At 56.7% G+C, this 19,311-nt stretch overlaps 5 protein-coding genes across 5 annotated transcripts; 4 read left to right on the top strand and 1 right to left on the bottom strand.

Annotated features, from left to right (window-relative positions):
- Window positions 1-3,361: 3,361 nt before the first annotated feature.
- On the top strand, window positions 3,362-5,842 carry MFIFM68171_09930 (uncharacterized protein; the record flags this gene model as incomplete). The annotated part of the gene is made up of 1 exon (XM_071065349.1): window positions 3,362-5,842. The coding sequence occupies one exon, from the start codon at window positions 3,362-3,364 to the stop codon at window positions 5,840-5,842; it is 2,481 nt and encodes an 826-aa protein (XP_070921450.1).
- A 1,100-nt stretch (window positions 5,843-6,942) lies between these two features.
- MFIFM68171_09929 (NUproduct domain-containing protein) lies at window positions 6,943-9,705 on the top strand (the record flags this gene model as incomplete). Its single annotated transcript, XM_071065348.1, has 2 exons — window positions 6,943-7,128; window positions 7,366-9,705. The coding sequence occupies 2 exons, from the start codon at window positions 6,943-6,945 to the stop codon at window positions 9,703-9,705; spliced, it is 2,526 nt and encodes an 841-aa protein (XP_070921449.1).
- A 646-nt stretch (window positions 9,706-10,351) lies between these two features.
- On the bottom strand, window positions 10,352-11,048 carry MFIFM68171_09928 (SnoaL-like domain-containing protein; the record flags this gene model as incomplete). Its single annotated transcript, XM_071065347.1, has 2 exons — window positions 10,352-10,585; window positions 10,722-11,048. 2 exons carry the CDS (start codon window positions 11,046-11,048, stop codon window positions 10,352-10,354), a joined length of 561 nt encoding a protein of 186 aa, XP_070921448.1.
- Window positions 11,049-14,132: 3,084 nt separating this feature from the next.
- Window positions 14,133-14,441, top strand: MFIFM68171_09927 (uncharacterized protein; the record flags this gene model as incomplete). Its single annotated transcript, XM_071065346.1, has 1 exon — window positions 14,133-14,441. One exon carries the CDS (start codon window positions 14,133-14,135, stop codon window positions 14,439-14,441), a length of 309 nt encoding a protein of 102 aa, XP_070921447.1.
- A 1,551-nt stretch (window positions 14,442-15,992) lies between these two features.
- On the top strand, window positions 15,993-18,041 carry MFIFM68171_09926 (Kinase subdomain-containing protein; the record flags this gene model as incomplete). The annotated part of the gene is made up of 1 exon (XM_071065345.1): window positions 15,993-18,041. The coding sequence occupies one exon, from the start codon at window positions 15,993-15,995 to the stop codon at window positions 18,039-18,041; it is 2,049 nt and encodes a 682-aa protein (XP_070921446.1).
- Window positions 18,042-19,311: the final 1,270 nt, after the last annotated feature.

Genomic DNA, 19,311 nt, shown 5'->3' with positions numbered 1-19,311 from the left:
ATGCTACTGCTCAAAGACACCTTGTTTTTGGGTGGTAGTTACTCCTCTTTGTTTGCGTACAGAGATTTGAGGTTTGGTATTACACATATCCGAACGAACCTAGCGATACGTGGCAATGATTCGCCGATCCGCAGTCGGTCATCGGGGGGCCGGCTCGATGTCCAAGACCAACGGCCAACGCTCAACGGCTGGATTAGCCCTATGCCGGGTAGACCGTTGGTGACATGCGGTCAGTTGAGTGCATCTGCTCGGCACGCAATGCCCTTGCAGCAGTGTGATTCGCCACCCTCGACGGATGGAATGGGGCGTCTAATTAACGCCCACACCAGACTGATCTCCGTCATCGACGGACACTATAGCAGACGCGGGAGCCAAAGGGCTTTCAAATAACAGATAGAAGAAATAGGAGGATTTGAATGTGGCCTACATATGCCTCTCTTCTCTTAGCCGGAATCGAAACTAACCCGTTGTACGTGCTGTCTCGTTTGCGCGAGTAGAACACTTTAGAGAGGGGTGTAAATCCTTTTTATGTGACCCGCAGTCTTTGTCAATCGGAACTCCTCCGCCACCCTCATATGCCAGCTGTTGGTGCAACCTGGCGGTTGGTTGCTGGCTGGAATTAAGCGATGTATGACAAGCCGTGGTAAATAAGCTCGAAATGCAGGTCAGCACCACGCTTTGCGTTTCACAGGTTCCCCTCGAGAGTGACTAAGGTAGCTACCCTCCTGATCAATGCTTACGAGCTTGGGTCTCCTTTGTCTCACACACGGCTGAACCGGCTTGTTGGATCCTGCGGCCTAATTTGTTGGCACTGCTCCGCCGTCCAAGTCGCGCAATGAATGCCAACCCAAGGACATCGCATGCCAACAGTGTGTGCTGGCTGAGGGGACCATTTCAGCAAACATGTCACCCGCTCCAGCCCCTGACCCTCCGCGCCTGCAGAATCCGTTCCGCTGGCCGCCTCCGTCAGGCTCCCCGTGCCCCGTAAAACCATACGAACAACAAGCGGCGTGAGAAGCCGCCAGACTGCTACACGATCTGGTTTTTCCACACCAGCCTCCACCGGGGCTGTTGGCAGGAAGATTCAAGGCCACCTCCCCTCCGAATCCGGGGCTCCCTGTCATCTTCGGTCTACGAATCTTGTCTAGAGGATTGCCCTCAAGGTGGTAATTCAAGATCAAGACATTCGGGCCGGATCATAGTGGCAGATAGCCGAATGGCGGTTTGGCGTGCAGGCGTGCCCGATCCTTTTCAGGGCAACCACAATGCGCCGCGATTCCAGCTTAGAGCGGGCTGTTGGAGGGATGCTTCAAAGCAGTGCCGCCTTGTGGTTAACCCGGCGGTACTTACGCTTCCTCCAGATCTCTATATGCCGGGAGGCATCAAGACGGTCGAGGCCGGCGACAAAGGTGACCGTTCCCGCCGTCATTGTCGCTGGCAATGCATAAGGGAGATGTAAGTCCTGAACCCTGTAGTTCCGATGTAAAGATTTTACCTTTTTTTTTTTTTTTTTTTTTTTTTGGTGTTGTTTGAAAAGGAAAAGAGAACACACACTAACCACCATGGTTACAGGTACTGTACCCTTTCGACTTAGGGGCACTCACGGAACGGTGACAATACCCCGGGAATACGGGCAACGACGTCTTATTGATTCCGAGGGTTGGAGATAGGCCCAACAACATGAACTGGCGGGCACCGATAATTGCTGACGATGAGCTGTGCCGGGCCTGCCGGCTGGGCCGCAGCCACGCCCAGCCCCTCCCGACGAACAGAAGGTCGCGACGATGCGATGCAGAACGCATACCAGTAGGTACCTACGTAGTACTGTATCTGATCGGCTGATCGCCGCAACCCTGCAGGACTTTGCTGCTTACTAGTATTGCTCGGCATCTGGAGACCGAGCCAAGGCTCGTGGTGGTTGGGGTGGAACGATGAGTCGATGACATGTGCTTGGGCCGGTGGGGATTGGGAATAAATAGAAGCGGCAGGATTTCTGGCGCCCATTCCCAACACCCGCCTTTTTGCTGCGCCGGATGACGGGCTCTTCGGGAACCCCGCGCACACTCTCTAACTCGCCAGAGACCACGTCTGCCTTCTTTGCCCGCTGTCGATTGGAACTTTGGGCCTGTTCCGCCGCGGCCGTCGCCTCGACTGCACATGCATTGACGAGATACCCACACTATGACGCTGCGACGGGGCGTGGCGTCTTGCACGGAATTGGGAGCTACTATTGGCCCGCTTGGCCTGCTGCGAGCAACGCAGGCGACGGGAGCGCCCACTCAGAAAGGAAGTTTGTGTTTTACCCCACGAGCGTTGGCTCGACCCCCAGCACGCCCCTTTGGCAACCTTGCTGCTGCGTCATGGCGGACTCCCCACCTCAAACACTCGGCCTTCAGCCATCGCAGCGGGCTCCGGCCGCTGAATCATCTGATCTTTCTGCTGCAATTCACGATGAGGACTACGCCCGCTTGGCCCGTACCTGTGCTACCACACGACGCTAGCCGATTAGGCACTTCGGCCCATGTCTCGTCCAAGCTACCTACTTTCTCGCACATTGGAAGTTGACACGAGCGGTTACCCCACCGAGCCCAACCCACGCTGCCGCAGCCAGACTCGTGCAGGAGGACGACACGGTGAAGCCCGAACGCGGCGGCTAACGGGCTGCGTCTCCTCTGCCGGCTTGGTTGTTGGGCGGACGCCTTTGTCCACTTGCTCTATTTCGAGATGAGCCTCGGAACCTTGGGCGCAGGACGCGTGTAGTCCCGCTCTATCCCAGTCAGCGCTTCTCTGGCTCATTGATACTGCCAGTTACTTACTCAGCCGCGTGGCGTCTAAATAGTGGGCCCGTTTCGAGATGGCGACTTCGAATCTCCCATCCCGGTCGCCGGCCCGAGTCTGTGGGCCGGGGATTGCCGTCGATTTGTTTCTGGCCCAGAACTAGCTGGCCGTTGAAACCAGCCGCAGTTTGGCGGAGGACCCTGGCCTTTGATGTCAGGCATTGCACATGTGCAACACTGTCCAACAAGGTCATGGCCGAAGACGAGCCACGCAGAGTATAAGGATGACCGATTCTGCCCCTCCAGTTCCCGAATTCTTTCCTCAGCATCGGCTCAATCTTCACAACCACACACACACCTTCCTTTTCATTGGGGCTTCTGGCAAGTCCCATCCATTCCTTTCTTGCATTCGCTTCTGGCAAGCATAATCCCAACTAGTACTCTCATTTTCACCCGGGCTTCTGGCAAGTCCCAAGTCCCTGCATCAAGTTCTCTCTCTTTAGTCCAACCTCTAGCAAACGTGGCACGCCTAATCTTATTATCAAACCGACCCAAGGTGGCACCTAGCCGACCCATATGCCAATATGAAGCACACTACCGCTCTCGTGGCCGCCATCGGCCTCGCCAACGCTGCTATTATCCCTAGCGTCGAGCAAGCTCGGGACGTCAATTCTGCATCTGAGCTGATTCAACGGAATCCCAAAGGTGGCCGCGGCGGTGGCGGCGACGGCAAACCCGGAGCTGATGAGTCGAAGGCCCCCTCCGACAAGCCGGGTGTCAACTTCGAAGTCGACCCACTAGGCTTCCTCAACGGCCTGCCGTTTGTCGTCCCGCCCCCGACCGAAGCGCCGCCTCCGCAGAAGCGGGATCCCCGGCGCAAGAAGTCTGGGTCTAATAATGACAACGATTCCAATGACAAACCCAAGGATGAGCCCAAGGAGGAGCCCAAGAAAGAGGAGCCCAAGAAGGAGGAGCCCACGAAGGAGGAGCCCAAGAAGGAGGAGCCCAAGAAAGAGGAGCCCAAGAAGGAGGAGCCCAAGAAGGAGGAACCCAAGAAGGAGGAGCCCAAGAAGGACGAGCCCCAGAAGGATGAGCCCAAGAAGGACGAGCCTGGTCAAAACCAGCCAGGCCAAGATCAGCCGGGTCAAGACCAGCCCAATCAGGATCAGCAGAAGAATGGCGAGCATAGATTGACCTTCGAGATGGATCCTTGGGCACCTGCTGAAACTATCCAGTGGGCTCTCGAGCACCAGCAAGATCAGCAGCAACACCAGGAAGAGATGCAGATGCAGCAGCAGGAGTTGCAGGCGCAGCAGCAGGCCCCGGCGCAGAGGCGTGACCCCAAGGGTGGCAAAGGGGGTGGGAACAAGCCCGGTGTCGAGTTCTCTATCGACCCTCTTGCTCCTCTCACCGCTGCTCTACCGTATATCGCTCCCCCGGCGCAGAGGCGTGACCCCAAGGGTGGCAAGGGGGGTGGGAGCGGGCCCGGCGTCGAGTTCTCTATCGACCCTCTCGCTCCTCTTACCGCTGCTCTACCGTATATAGCTCCCCCGGCGCAGAGGCGTGACCCCAAAGGCGATAAGGGTGGGAACGGCAAGGACAACAACAACAACGACAACAAGGACCCAACCTCGGTTGACCTTACCGCTGTTTTTGACTCCATCCCCATCTTGGATCAGATTTTTGGCGGGGGGCAGCAACCGGCCCCGGAGCAGCCGGCTCCGCAGAAGCGTAGTCCTAAAGGCGGCAAGGGTGGGGACGGCAAGGACAACAACAACAACAACAACAACAACAACGACAACAAGGACCCAACCTCGGTTGACCTTACCGCTGTTTTTGACTCCATCCCCATCTTGGATCAGATTTTTGGCGGGGGCCAGCAACCGGCCCCGGAGCAGCCGGCTCCGCAGAAGCGTAGTCCTAAAGGCGGCAAGGGTGGGGACGGCAAGGACAACAACAACAACAACAACAACGACAACAAGGACCCAACCTCGGTTGACCTTACCGCTGTTTTTGACTCCATCCCCATCTTGGATCAGATTTTTGGCGGGGGGCAGCAACCGGCTCCGGAGCAACCGGCCCCGCAGAAGCGCGAAGCAATGGTTGAGGCCGCTATTACCGAGCTTGTGGCTCGTAATCCTGAGGCCGAGCCGTTCATCCCCGCCCTCGCTGGGATCTTCAGTTCGCTCTTTGGCGGCAAGAAGAGGTCTGACGTCGAGAGCGCCATTGCTGATCTCGTTGCACGCAACCCCGAGGCCGAGCCGTTCATCCCCGCCCTCGCTGGGATCTTCAGTTCGCTCTTTGGCGGCCAGAAGAGGTCCGATGTTGAGAGCGCCATTGCTGATCTCGTTGCACGCAACCCCGAGGCCGAGCCGTTCATCCCCGCCCTCGCTGGGATCTTCAGTTCGCTCTTTGGCGGCCAGAAGAGGTCCGATGTTGAGAGCGCCATTGCTGATCTCGTTGCACGCAACCCCGAGGCCGAGCCGTTCATCCCCGCCCTCGCTGGGATCTTCAGTTCGCTCTTTGGCGGCCAGAAGAGGTCTGACGTCGAGAGCGCCATTGCTGATCTCGTTGCACGTAACCCCGAGGCCGAGCCGTTCATCCCCGCCCTCGCTGGGATCTTCAGTTCGCTCTTTGGCGGCCAGAAGAGGTCCGATGTTGAGAGCGCCATTGCTGATCTCGTTGCACGCAACCCCGAGGCCGAGCCATTCCTCCCTGTCATCGGTAATATTATAGACGGGATCTTTGGGGGTAAGAAGAGGTCAGCCTATGACGGCATTGTCGCGCGCAACCCGGACGTTGAGGATGTCATGGTGCGTAGCCCCAAGCCCGAGCCGAAGAAGAAGAAGAAGCTTAACTTCAAGGTCAAGTCGGGCTCGTCCGGAAGCCATGAGGGAGAGGACCACGAGGAGCACGAGGAGCACGAGGAGCACGACGACGATGAGGAGCAGAGGCCGGCGCAGACTTCTGGGGCTCGCGAGACCATCGCTCGCCGCGGGATGGGCTTCTACCTCACGGCTGGTTTGGCCGCGACCCTGGCAATTGGGGCGTTCAACATCTTCTAAAGGCGACAAGAATGATGGAACGACGGAGCTGAGGGAAAGCTGCAGAGGCGGTGATGGCGCGTTGGTGATAGGGTAGGATTTGGTCGTCACTCGTTTCGACAAGACTTGGTTCGCTCCCTTGATGGGATGTGGGCTGCCACTCATTTCAAACACTTTGCTGGAGGAAGGACATTGAGAGACTTGTACATTAGCCACTGTGAAGATTGGCCGACACTCATTTGATGTCGAGACAAAATATACTTGCTAGTGATGCTGGGACCTGCTGCCTCTTTGTGATTGGAGTATGTTTTCGAGCCCTCTCTTGCCGGTCGGGGCTCCTCGTGATCTGGAAGCCGTTCGTCTTGGCGCGGGCGGTGTTAAGGGCGGGACGCCATCTAATCACCAGACGTTAGCGATGCTGCGTTTGATTGCCAAGCCTCGGAGACCTTGGGATGATGGGATATCCGCAGGGATCCAATGTTGGAGGGGTTTCGTCATGTGGCAGGGGGGGTGGGGGGGGGTGTTGCTTCAGTGGTTGACGCGTGGGGCGCGTCGTGACTGGATCGTACTGTACAGTACATAGCTGATTGGTCTGTACCCAGTAAACGGGCAGAGCGATGAACGCGGGCGCATCAGCCGGCAATTCGCTCTTGGTGAGCGCTTCCCCAGCCACACACTTCGCGCTCCTCGTCGCATCCGTCATCACTCTTCCGTTACCACGGGTTGATTCTCCGCCATGTTTCGCCTGATTTGCGACGTCGTCGAAATTCAAGACGTGCGCTGTCCGAGCTTTGACCGTCTCCAGAATAACCCCGGCTAACTTAAGTGGCTGGCTTGAGCGGTGAGGCGAGAAGAGTCCCACGCCAGGGCCGGCCTCTTGCCACTATCAGTGTCGCCGACGGGACTCCACCGTCTTTCTTTGACAACCCGCAACGGCTGCCGGCGTCTGCGCAGCTCGACAACTAGCCTTGCCGGTCCGAGGCCGTGTTGGCAATACCCATGTGTCTCCGGTTCGCTCCTCGACGACATTCGCTTCATTACCCCACGGCACGTACGGCGACTATGCGACTGCCGCCTCGGCCCGCACTCGGATCTGAACCTCGCCTTCCCCCGCAATAGGAATGGCAGACCCCCCGGGCGCCGTCGCCGATCCGGTGTCCGGCGCCATGGTTAACAGCGAAGGCTCAGCACAGCCTGGAGACCTCCAGTGCTGCTGCGGGAAGGATGAGTGCGTCTATCTGAGGCACAACTGCTCCGTCCTGCTAAGCGTCGAGCGCGATGTCCACACAGCCGCTAAGATGGGGCAGGTGAGTTCGTCCTGCCGACATTCCCTTAGTGACACATTTCTTTGAACCGGCCTCGAGCGCATTCTTTGTGTGCCCACCGCTCTTCATCCTGCTCCCGGGGACAATGCGCCCCAGCGCCCTGTCGATCCATCTGGCCATAGTCGTGCAACGTCCAGGATGGCCGAGGCTGGGGGAAGCTGGAAATCGCGCCAGGCGAGCCCCGAAGACTGCATCCCCTCGCTGACATTCCCGCTGCAGACGTTACTTGCCCGTCATGAAGCTTACATGGCATCCGCCGAACGCGACCGAGTCGAGCTCACGGCCCGCATCGAGCAGCTGGAACATGACAATGCCGAACTCGAGGCCAAGAACAAGCTGGTCACGGACGAGAATCATGACCTCCGGGAAGAGCTCGAATATCTGAATGACACCATCAAAGACGCCGAGACCAAGATGGAGTACCTCGAAGCCACGCTTCGCGACTCTCAGCAGAAAGTGCGGGGATTGGAGATCGCCGCAGACAGGGCTATCGCTCTCGAGAGGCAGATCGCCATGCTGGAGGAAGAGCAGGTCGTCCTGCAGACCACAATCGTCCGCTCCCAAGAAGAGGCCCGGACGGCGATGCATCGTTGGCGGCAGGCTGAGAAGGGCCTCAGCGACCTGCAGGAGCAACTCGAACGCATGGAGAAAGAGGCTAGGGAGGAGCGCGAACGCCATATCGAGGTCATTGGCCGCATGGAGCGTCAGCGCGCCATGGAGAAGGAGCTCAGCACCGCTGCCGGTAGGCTCAAGGGCGCCGCAGGGGTCAAGTCCATGACGGAGAGCAAGAGCAGTGGCAGTGTCGTGTCGCATTTCGTTCGCGACCTCTTACAGGACAACGCCAACTTGCAGGTGGGCATCGCCGAGCTGCGCGAGATGCTCCTGAGTTCCAACGACGAGATCCAGATGCTGCGGGAGCAGCTCATGTACCACCAGCCCTTGCCTGGTGACGGGCCCGGCTCACCCAAGACGCTACAAGCCGAGCTGGAGAACAAGGAGGCCCCAACTCCCCCCCAACCACCACGGGTTTCGCAGGAGTTGCATATCCACCATCATTACCACGTTACCCCCAAGCAAGAGACGCGAAAGTCCAAAAAGAGGAGGCAAGGACTCACAGCGGGCACATTCACTCCGCCGCCGTATGTCTCTGCGCCGGGATCGCCGCTCACCTCGCCTACGCATTTGCACCGCAGCGTGCTCGATGGATCTATATTATCCCCGCGCTCGGATGACTCCCAAGCACCCCACAACACCCGCTGGTCCCTCCAGTCCTCAAACCAGTCCGAGTTTGTGCCGTCAACGGTGCCGAGCTCTCCTCGGTCCGACAATAGGACCACCCTCTTTGACCGGATTATGGACGTATCGTCCCCCGGTTCGCCAGCGACAAGCGTGGACCCAACATCGCCGGGTTGGCGGAACGCGCATAAGAAGAAGGCCTCGGAGTTCTCCCTCCGGAGCATTTCCGAAACGGCCATGTTCCCGACAGGCAACCCCCACTACTACAGTGGCCCGCCGCCGGGGTATGCCCCGCGACCACAGCCCCTGAATCACTTCGCCCGCTCCGCGCAAAGTATCACGGCCCCATACACAACAGACGATGTGCCTCGTACTGCATCAACCTCTCTGGCCAACTACGCAGATTTTGACGCCAGCGTGACGGAAGCCGGAGTTGAAAATTCGCTGTCGCCCACTCTGGATGAGTCCAACCCAAGGAGAGGGCAAGGCTCTCGCGGCCTCCGCCGCGTGGTCTCGCACGAATCCATCATGTCCCTCTCGAACGGCTTGGACATTCACACTCTCAAAGCGCGCCCCAGCCAGCTGACGCTCAGGCCTCTCGGTCTAACCACCGCCGGCACCGACCTGAGCGCCGTCACCGCGCAACCGACTCTCCTGAGCAGCAGTTCCGAAGGCAAAAGGGGTAGCGTCATCCTCCGGGACAACTTTGCCCTCTTTGGTCAGAGCCTGCCCAGCCCCAGGATGGGGGAGAGCATCCGCACTGTTTCGAGCCCGACTAGAAGCAGAGACCGAGACGCGCACACGCGCAGTTCGTCCCGCGCTCCATCTAAACTGGGGAGGCTTGTGTCGTGGCGACCGTGGGCCGCTGGCAGTGGCGGCGGCAGCAGCAGCAGCAACAACAACAACAACAACAACAACCACCACCACCACAATAATAACATGGGGAATGGGAACGGCTATGCTAGCCCTAGCCCCTCGCCCGAGGTCAGCCCATCGTCGACGCCCGTCGTAGCTGCCGTCCCCGTGCCAACTGCCTCGGCGGCGATCCCCGCGCTCTCGCTCTCTTCGGCGTCGGCCTCGTTGCATAGCAGGTCGCCGCAGGGGAGCGTGTCGTCGAGCGGCACGACGGCGACGACGGCGGTGACGGCGGCGGCGGCCGTGGCGGTTTCGTTCCGCGCGCCGGGCATCAACCAGCCCGGGGTGATTCCGGGGTTCCAGGAGTACTGGGCTGCGCACCAGCGGAGGGGCCCGCCGAGTAAAGTGTCGGTTGAGGACCAGGTGCGGGTACGGGAGGCGCTGAAGGAGGTGTTGGAGGAGGGTTGATGATTACTTGGTGGAATGATTGGGGTGGGGTGTGCTTTGCCTTTTTTTTTTTTCTTTTTTTTTTTTTTTTTGGATTAGCAGGTCATTGTTTTGCATAGCGTTGGAAATACGCGGTGAGAGGATGATGTCGGGGGTTTTGTCTGGTGGTTCTGCTGATAATTACACCTTGGGCAGTTCCCTGTTTGTACCAATATCGCCCTGTTGCCCTACGGCGCAACGGAATCCGGGGTAGCCACCCCAGTTCTCATTTGTTCAAATGTAAAGTACAAAGTCCAAAGCGTACGTACCACGCGGGAAAGGCCTGCAAGGTATAATATGTAATACAATAATGGCATGTCGCATTACCAGCGCGGACGGGGTTTGATCGATAAGGGTGCATTAGGTAACTAAGGTATGGTTCTACGGCATGGTATTACGATTATGATAACTCTTGCCCCCAACGCTCATCTCATCCAACGTCATGTCATCGCCTTCCATCATACAAAACCATGCTTTTTATATAACCCGCCCGTCTAGATCCGTCGGTTTTTGTCCCACGTGTCCCGGTACAGTACGGAACGCAGTGCGATGCGATGCGATGCGCTGCGATGCGATGCATGCCCCAGGCGCACGGACAAGACGTTGACCACGCGACATCCAGACTCATTTAAGCCTGGCCGGGCATCTTGTACGAGCCGCCAATGTTCAGGAGGTAGGCGATGTTGTTGAACTCGACGTCGAGGCTCTGGATCTGCCAGTAGCCGGCCTCCTTGGTGCCGGTGAGGATGGTGATGCCGCGGACGGGCTTCTGGGCCACGCCAAAGGTCACGTCCCAGATGAGGGCCACCTCGTTGCAGCCCGTCGGCGACTGGTGCCGCACCTGGATGGGGAGGTTGTCGGGCTAATCAAGGGGAAGCACACATCGTGTTAGTTTGGGGTATGTCACGTTATCATATATAAGCATGGTGGGTGTGTGTGTGTTGGGGGGGGGGGGGGGGTGGAATGGGAAAGGGGAGGCGGCTGTTGGTAGCATTTACCTGCTCGTGCTGATGGTCAATGAAGGACTGCTTGTTGAATGTGTCGCTGCCCAGGGGCTTGCCGGCCAGCTGGTTGATGCTGTCCGAGGTGTCGCGGAAGCTCTCGGCCAGGTACTTGGCGTCGGCGTCGTTCCACCCAGAGATCATGCGCACGTAGGCGTCAACGAGGGTCTGGGCGTCGTTGGCGTGCATGCACTGGCCGTAGCCCCAGCCCTTGCCGTTACCGTTGCCGTTGCCGTTGCCGCGGGCCTCGACCGAGGAGGCGACGGGCGAGGCGAGGCCGAGGGCCGTCAGGGAGAGGAGGGCGACAGACTGGATGAAGCGCATGTTGTTGGCTTGGGGGTTTGGATGAGGCTAAGGGTGGTGTTGGAGCGACGGTTGAGCTAAGGATGCAGAGGATGCAGACCTAAGGGAGGACGGTTCCCGAGCCGGTGGCTCATGGCCCCTTTTATGCCGACGATCTCGAGACGGTCCGACACTGGAATACCTGGTCGTCGGGATTCCCCAAGGGATGGCGCGCCCGGAAATCCGCATGGCAGGGGCCGATTTGCGGTCTCGTAAGCAGGATTATGCAGCAGATCGATAGCTCAGGGCCATTTCACCGGCGATCGCAGACCATAATCGGGTGACGGGCCAGTTGGCAAACCGGCAGCCAACGGCGATCGGGGCAGACGAGCTCAGCCCTGAGCTGTGGCGCCGATGGTGGATATCAACGGCCAGCTCTTGCGCGCGTTGGGCGCGGCCATCGCAAATCTAGAAGTGCCGCGTTTCGCACCATACTTGGAAATATTGTCTCAACGCCCGGACCCAGTGGGCGCCTCATTGTGAGCTGATGATGCAGGAACGAGTTGGCAAGATCGGTCTATTACGAGATGTCGTCCGGGGAGGTTTGGGCGGTGAACCGGACGGTCAGGCTGGCTTGCAGGAGCCCCACAGAAGGAAGCCTCGAAGGCCGGCTGGCCGATCGGTGGCTGATCAGCGCCCCGGAGCGCCGACGCAGTTTGCCGTTCTGGGCGATCGAGAGCGCAGCCAAGGCTCCACCACGGTCCCGAAGCCACAGAACAAGGTCCGAAATTGTCTAGGCAGCAGTGACTATCGTGTGTCGGCTCTGCTGGCTCTGCTCGCTGTCTATTCATGCAGGCGCTGCGGTCAGCAAGGCCAATTTGTTTAGCTAGCTGAGCGCGGTGGTAAGCGGTTAGCATCACCGACTGGATCACCGCTGTCGGATCGCTTTGGTGTTGGCCCAAGGTGCCCCGCTCTGGGGCAGCAGCGTGTCACCAAAGTTTTATGCTGGCCAGGACACCAGAGAGTACTTTATGCTCACACTCATCTCTTTTGGATTCATTAGCTGCTTGCGTGCGAGCGATTGTTGCCGAGACCCGCCAGCTTTGGATGTTGAAATATCCTGAAGGTTACCCGTGTAGGAGCACAACCCTGTCACTGCTCGGGTTCTTGGATGGAGGCGCCCGTGAGCGGGAAAGGTCCGGACAAAGTGTGAATCGTCTTCCACGGCTGAATTCGATTCGCTAGGCCATTTGAGACACGACAAGGTTTGATTGTAATTACGATTATTCCTACAGATCAAGTCTGAGAGCTTGCTGTTCTGCCCGCTGAATTTAGCTAGCGCCTACTGTACCACAGTACGGAATTATCGCTCAGGTTGTGCCCCGACAGTGAGGGGCGCTGGGATACTCTTGTACCGTACCCGCAGTGGGCCCAAGGAGCCCATTCTTCCCTTGTTATGGCAGCCACCTAGTTCCTTGGCTAGGTACCTTATTCTTTTTCAAACATGGCTCCCGCAAACCCCGGGTTTGCATTTCTGCCCCGTATCCATCTCAGCTCCTAGTGTAGTCTTTATGGGCTCCATCCATCTAGCAGACACGTTGCCCAGTGGTCCACTTCTCAAGCTCATAGCTTCTCCGCGTCGGGAGATGGTAGACGCCAACACAGGTGTGGAGCATCTCTTAAAAAGCTTACGTTAAGTAAGGTAGTTATCTTAGAACTTGCCAAGACTAAACTCAAAATACCCTTACACATCTTACGCGAGAATCATATAGATTGCCCGCTACTAGTATATCCGGTATTTCCTGTCTATTCGCAATGCCATTTCCTTTCAAAGCTTATTCGGAGACGATGCCCGTGCGGATTATGACCGCCGATCGGACCGGAGCAAAGCCTTGTGGTCAGATGAGATAGAGCGTCATAATCAGCACCATGTAACGAAGGGGATTGTATCGGGAAAGAGCTTGTTTTCTCATATTCATAGGTAAGGTATTCAGTTTACCACACACATTCGCCGCGAAAAAATAAAAATAAAAATAAAAATAAAAATAAAAATAAAAATAAAATAAAATAAAATAAACTGGCCTCTTTCTTCACTGTCTTGCTTGTTCCCTCCTTTCCTGACCTCATCACAAGAGAACCGCGACCTCGGGGACCACGGCAAGCACCACCCCCACACTAGTTCTGTCAATGTAAGAACAAACAACCGGCTGCGCGGCGGCAATAGTCTACCTCTTTGCCTGACAAAGAGGATTGGGATTTATACCAGGGAGTTTGTCAGAGGTTGGAGGAAGTGCACTTGTTGAATTGGGGTATCAAGAATATATCTAATTACTGCATTAGGAAAAGAACTTAAGTTGCATCTAATTTAAACACAAGAAAAGTACTAACTGACAGAGTTCATGCGGTGATGTCCTGGCTGCTCCATTGAGCTGAGAGCCTCGCCAAGTCCATTCCTGTGCGCGATATGGACAAAGCAAGTTTGTTGTTTCTTAATCCAAAGATGTTGAAGTAGAAACACACCACCCTCTTGCTGGATCCTCGGCAGAATCACGAGGCCGGTTCTCTACGACCCTCATTACACCGCCCGGCTGCATGAACAAGATACATAGCCCATTACAATAACCATTAGAATGGAACCCGCATCGAGTAGTTCTAATTCGCCGCGCCCCTCTACGACAGAGGTTTTGGGTCGGAATCCTATAAAGGACCGCCGCGCTACGGCACTCCGAACCGCCCGAGACGCTTCTTCCCTTCTTCACGAACCGACCCGGTCCTCGATATTTTTGAGCCCCATCTCTTACACTTATCCAGTAGCCGTAACCCAGGCTGCCTGACCATTAGGACGTCCGTATCGGGGTCGAAGATAACTCGGCCGCCGCCCCTTGCCCATCCATCTCCTGTGTCGACACAGCACCCGGCCCCACCGCCCCCACAGGGTATTGATACCAAGGGATACCGACTTTGCTTTCTGTTGTGTGGTAAACCGACCCGGGCACCAGGTGCTGTTGATTCTCCATTTGTGCTAGTATGGCTTTCTTCTGACGTAACTTGTATACGAGAAAAGCTACTGCTGCAAGGGCGATTACGAGAACGCCGGCGCCGGCGCCAATACCTGCCTGTGCGGCTATGGAGAGGGCCGGTGGATCGGGTTGGGTTTGGGCGGACAAGTCTAATGTTGGTGCCGAGGTTGATGACGTGGAGGTTGTGGTCGTGGGTGTCAAGGCCGTGCCTGAAGTAGTGGCCGTGGTAGACGTCGTCAAGGTTGTGCTTGATTGGGAGGAGGAGGAGGAGGAGGAGCTAGTTGTTTGCAGAACGTTGACGAACCGCGACAATGTCGCATCAAACGTTGCAAAGACCTGGGGTCTAGAAGGGAACACGTCGAACCGGGCGACGCCCTCGTCGCAACAGAAGGCTCGGTGGCCGTCGCAGCAGTAGGATGTATCGGTATTGGTAACGTTGGCGCACGATATCAGGTCCGCGCCGCCGAGCCTAGCGACTGAGGGTCTCGTCAATATATACTTTGCCCCTTCTTCCCTATAGTCGTTGCCGCAATGCACGAGTGATTATACGTACGACCACCTAGACAGAACTGAGGGCAATCGGGAGAGTTCCAACTCTGGTCGGTACATGATCCCCTGATGATATTTCCGTTTGGGCCTCTGCACAGCTTGTTTGTAAGACAGGCCACACCCGCTTCTCCGCCGCAGCATACGCTCTCTGCAGCGTCTGGATCGCAAGGGTAGTCACGGTGGTCTGGTGCGACTCTTCCATTCGGGTATGCTGCCTCGTCTCCGCCCGGGTAGAAACATCGCCTCTGGGCGCGGCAGAGTCCAGAGAAAGAAAAGAGCAGGAGGAAGGTTGCCCTGAGTCTTACCATGTCGGAGCCGCAACGCGTACCTTTGGCTGGGCGTGAGGAAGAACAGGGTGCGAGAGAACTTGGCTCTTGAGAAACAAGGGCGGGATCTTCTCTTTTGGCTCACGACTGGTCCTTTGGTACACCGTTACATCGCAATTCCCCTGAACCTATGCCTTGTGCGTCATTGGACTGGGCCGCCTGGCCCTTGTCGTTGCCAGCACTGTCGCTTGCCGCACTTTTTTCTCGTTGCTGCCCCTTCTTCGTTGCCGCCCTTGGCAGCACCGGTGTCGTGATTGGCGGGTCCGCCGGAGTGTGAAACTACAAGCCGCATTGGCGCGTGAAGCTTGAGCGGCGTAATTACGGTTCCATGCCATGGTAGGCAACAGCTGACGGAGCATTTCTTGTATCAAGCTGTAATGCACCCACGAGGCCCGGTGCTCCCCGCTGCTGGAAATGAGCAGGTGTCGTTGGGCTGAGAGGTTTTTGGCTTCAGATTTACCTTACGAGACTCGAGAGAGCGGTGAATGTGCGACGCCAAGGGCTACTACTACTACTACTTACCCAGGATACAGCTGAGCTATTCTGAGCGTGTTAATCGCCAGAGCCTTGAGAATGCTACCAACAGAGAGAATCAAACCCTCCCTCCTCCCCGTCGGGGAAAGCGTGAATAAATGGACCGGCCGCGGTCCAGCTGGTGCTGCCCCTCTCGTCTGGTCCTTCGCTCAGGATTCATCGCGGACGACCGATCGAATATCTTCTCCCTGCGTCTCGCCCCTTGTCAAAACAATTAGATAAAGCCAACGTAGCAATTCTCTCTGCATTCTTTTTCCCCCGACCCGCTGCCACGGGTGTGGAACCGGGGCCTATTGTACAGTACCTTAATTACGGGGCCGGCACCTCAAGTCTTGTCACAGCCTCGAATGCGGGGCTCCTACTGTAGCCGCTGTGGGGGCCAAGCGCCGTTGGGCCAACCTGCTTTTCGGCCGGCCGCTTGCGCAGGGCAATGGGCATTGTTCAGGTTTCAACGGTTTCCCGTTGCTTATTGGTTGTTTGGCCCTCCCCGAACCCAGCTCCTTGCTCAAGCTGCCCAGTCTACTACTACCTTTTGGTGATATCTGTGAATCCTAGCGATGGCCTCGGCCAAGTTGGACCGTCTGCCACTTGAGACGCTGCAGCGAATAGCGAGCTATCTCCACCACACGTACCGACCTAGTCTTTACGCGCTTAGTTTGGCAAACAGGGCTTGCCACAGGGCCACACTTCGGTACGTCTTCCGCGATATCCATCTTGCGGTTGGCGACGCCGAGGCATTGCGGCGTGATGTCGGCACCCTGGTCAAGGTTTTGTCCGGCGCCGAGTCTGCCCACCACGTCCGCCTTTTCGGCATCAAGGGGTGTCTGTTCTTGAATATCGGAGAGCCTAGCGAACCGGGGATGGAGGCGAGGACGTCGAACCGTGATGAGAATGATGACGACGATGAAGATGATGAAGGCTTTGACTACTATGGTGTGGAGCGCGACTCGGTCCACGAGATTCTGGGGGACCAAGAACCATTCTTGCCGGGTGCCTTCTTTGACGACGAACCTATCGAGGTTTCTCCCGAGGAAGATATGGCATGGGCACCGGTCGTCAACCTTGTCAAAACACTCCCACGCCTGACAGAGCTGGTGTACGACTGCCGCAACCAGTTCCCGCCTAGCCTTCTCGACGCCCTCCACAAGCACCACCCCCAGTGCAAACTTTACCACCTCACATTCCGACTGCGCAGCCTGCGATGCGGAGCCCCCGATCCCCACGAGATGGCTATTGCCACATCCCCGTGTCTACATAGTATCAAGGTCAGATATACATGGCGGGATTCGGACGGCCAGGATGACTATAACGAGGAGGCAGTGCGCGAGCTTGTCGCCGGTCTCGCCCCCAACTTGAAGGAGGTTCGTATGGTTCACCTGGTTGCCTCGCGGACATCGCGATCAATTCGTCGGCTCACCCTCCCCCGAGCACCGTGGCCAGGGTTTCCGGGCTTTGGGCCCGGCCATAGAATGGGGTCCTTGACGTCCCTGTCACTCGTAGGCGCGATAGGGGCCGGACCAAGTTTCCTTCAAGATTGGAGCAACTACACAGACTTCAGCTGCTTGCACCGTCTGGCTTTGGGGGGCGGCGTTGGAAACTACTATGTCTATATAAACGACGAGACGATGCGATGGATGGCCGAGAATTGCTCCTTTCCCCGACTGAAGGCGCTTTATGTCTGTCTAGGCCGTAATGACGACCATGTCGAAAAACCTGATTACGCCTTGGATGCTATCGCCTTTTTTAAGGCATTCGAGCCTCTCGATGAACTCTCGGTGTCCGGTCCACTCGAACCCGAAATCGTGGACGCCATACTCGTACGCCACGGGCCTACCTTGACGAAGCTCAGCCTCAGGCCGTCCGAGTCCGAATCTTCCTTTTGCGACGGCCGACCTCACATACCCCTGACGTTCAACAAGGGACATATCCTACAAATTCGGGCTCAATGTCCGGCGCTGCAAGACCTGGCCCTTTCGGTCAAACGCACGAAATCCGATGCGCGTGAGGTGGATATATACAGGGCTTTCGGCAAGATGGAACGCCTGCAATTTCTTTTCCTTACCCTAGATTGTTCCAACTGGGCTGTCAACCGGGGCAGCGATTCGGTCGATGACCTATCGTTCGATGAAGACGACCGTCGGTTATATACGAAGGAACATCCACGCTTCAGGAGAGGCCACTTACGAGAAACCTTTATGAACTGTGCGGTGGACGAGACACTGGCACGATCGATCTGGGAAACCATCTGCCGTGCCAAAGAGGGGAAACCGCTGGAGTCTCTCAAGCTATACACGGCGGGCGGCGGCAAGTTTGGTATGAACGTCAGCTACAACGACACATACGAGGTTGTCGCCAACCTGAGTCGCTCATGGTTGATTGAGCGAGGTGTTCGGGATGACAAGGATACTATTAATGTGAGGGAACTAGGTCGAAGGTCGAGAGAGGCCCGCGATAAACATTTGACGAGACTCTATGACGAGGTATACCAAGGAGGATCCGCCCTTCCGCATCACTCCACTGTGCATATTTTGCGCCGGATCTGGCCCGCCAAGGAGGGCAGCAAAGACTGGCGGGAGGATTGGGCAAGTCTCCCCCTACAGGGTTAGCTATTACTGATTAGTCTCTATCCTGCCTATATAAAAGTAGGTGAAGTAAGATGCCAGTTGGGAATGGTGAAACCCTGTAGTAGATTCATATAAATTCAATCTACGTCGTTCTAGTATGCAAGTTAATAGCTAATTTGACCGGGGAGAGAGCTACTCCGTATTGATATGAGGTAATTACGACGTTTTCATATCACGCATCCTATCAGCATACTGAATCACGGTATGCGCATGGCCACCGTCAAGTTGCAAGTCTTCCCTACCTATCTGGCAATCCTAGAAGAAAGTTTGCCGACGGAGAGTTGTGGTGCCTAGAATTTCATGTTGAGCCTCCTCTCTTTAACTGACAGCGGTGATGTAAAAGTAGATGGGCCCCTAGACGATGAATTCTTCAAGACCTCTTTCCGGGGGGGGGGGGGGGGGGGTTATGGAGGGCGGCGGCTTTTGGCTTCTCCAAGATGGACCAGCGTAGGGTTGTGCTCAGTCTATGCAGCAGATGTGTTTGTAGCTGCTCTCGGAAAGCAAGTAGTAGCCGCGGTATCGAGGGAGCCTAGACGCTCTAAGATAGCACCGCCTAAATACGCCGAAATTGAGAAGCGCGGACGAGGTGCTGTTGGGCTGAGCGATTCTTTTTGACGTGAGCAATGACGCCGACTATGGAAATCTTTTTGATAGATCGCTTTCGCTGGACCAAACAATGAAGTAATAGCAGGCTGAGATGGGGCTATTCGGCTACTAATGAAGAGCTGCTGTGTAACAACGCAACATCAGAGCCGGTAAGATTGGATCCCGCCGCTTGCAGGGTATCTCGGTTTCTGAACGCATCTGACTAGCAAAAGCTTGATCACCCTCAAGTAGGACGGTAGTGATCCGGAACACGTATGGCGATGGTGGTATCAGTCCCTAACTCCCGACCACCGAACATTCGGTGACTTCGAGCAGCATCTCCCAAGCATCTGGCCTAAAACCCCTTCCTATGCCGTTTTGTTCATCTTGCGTTACTCTGCAACGCTGGCCGGTACCTGCACGGCATATATAAGCCTCCTAGCAAGACCTTGGGGTCGACCACGGGCACTGCCCCATAGTCGGCGAGCCGAGGCGCTTGCAGAGCTTGAGATCGGCTGTGTAGTGTGGCTCTTTTCAATGCTCTAATATTGTTGTCGCCGGCATTCTTCAGCGAATACTTGAGATGGCGGCAGAGTAGTTGATGTGACCAACCTAGCCGGAGAAGGGCGGCAGGCCGGTGTTCTGCAATGTTATCGCCCATACTGAA

This window comes from Madurella fahalii (assembly GCF_045866475.1).
Source record: "Madurella fahalii IFM 68171 DNA, scaffold_5, whole genome shotgun sequence".
Classification (NCBI taxonomy): Eukaryota; Fungi; Ascomycota; class Sordariomycetes; order Sordariales; genus Madurella; species Madurella fahalii.
This window is presented reverse-complemented; position numbering and strand designations above follow the sequence as displayed.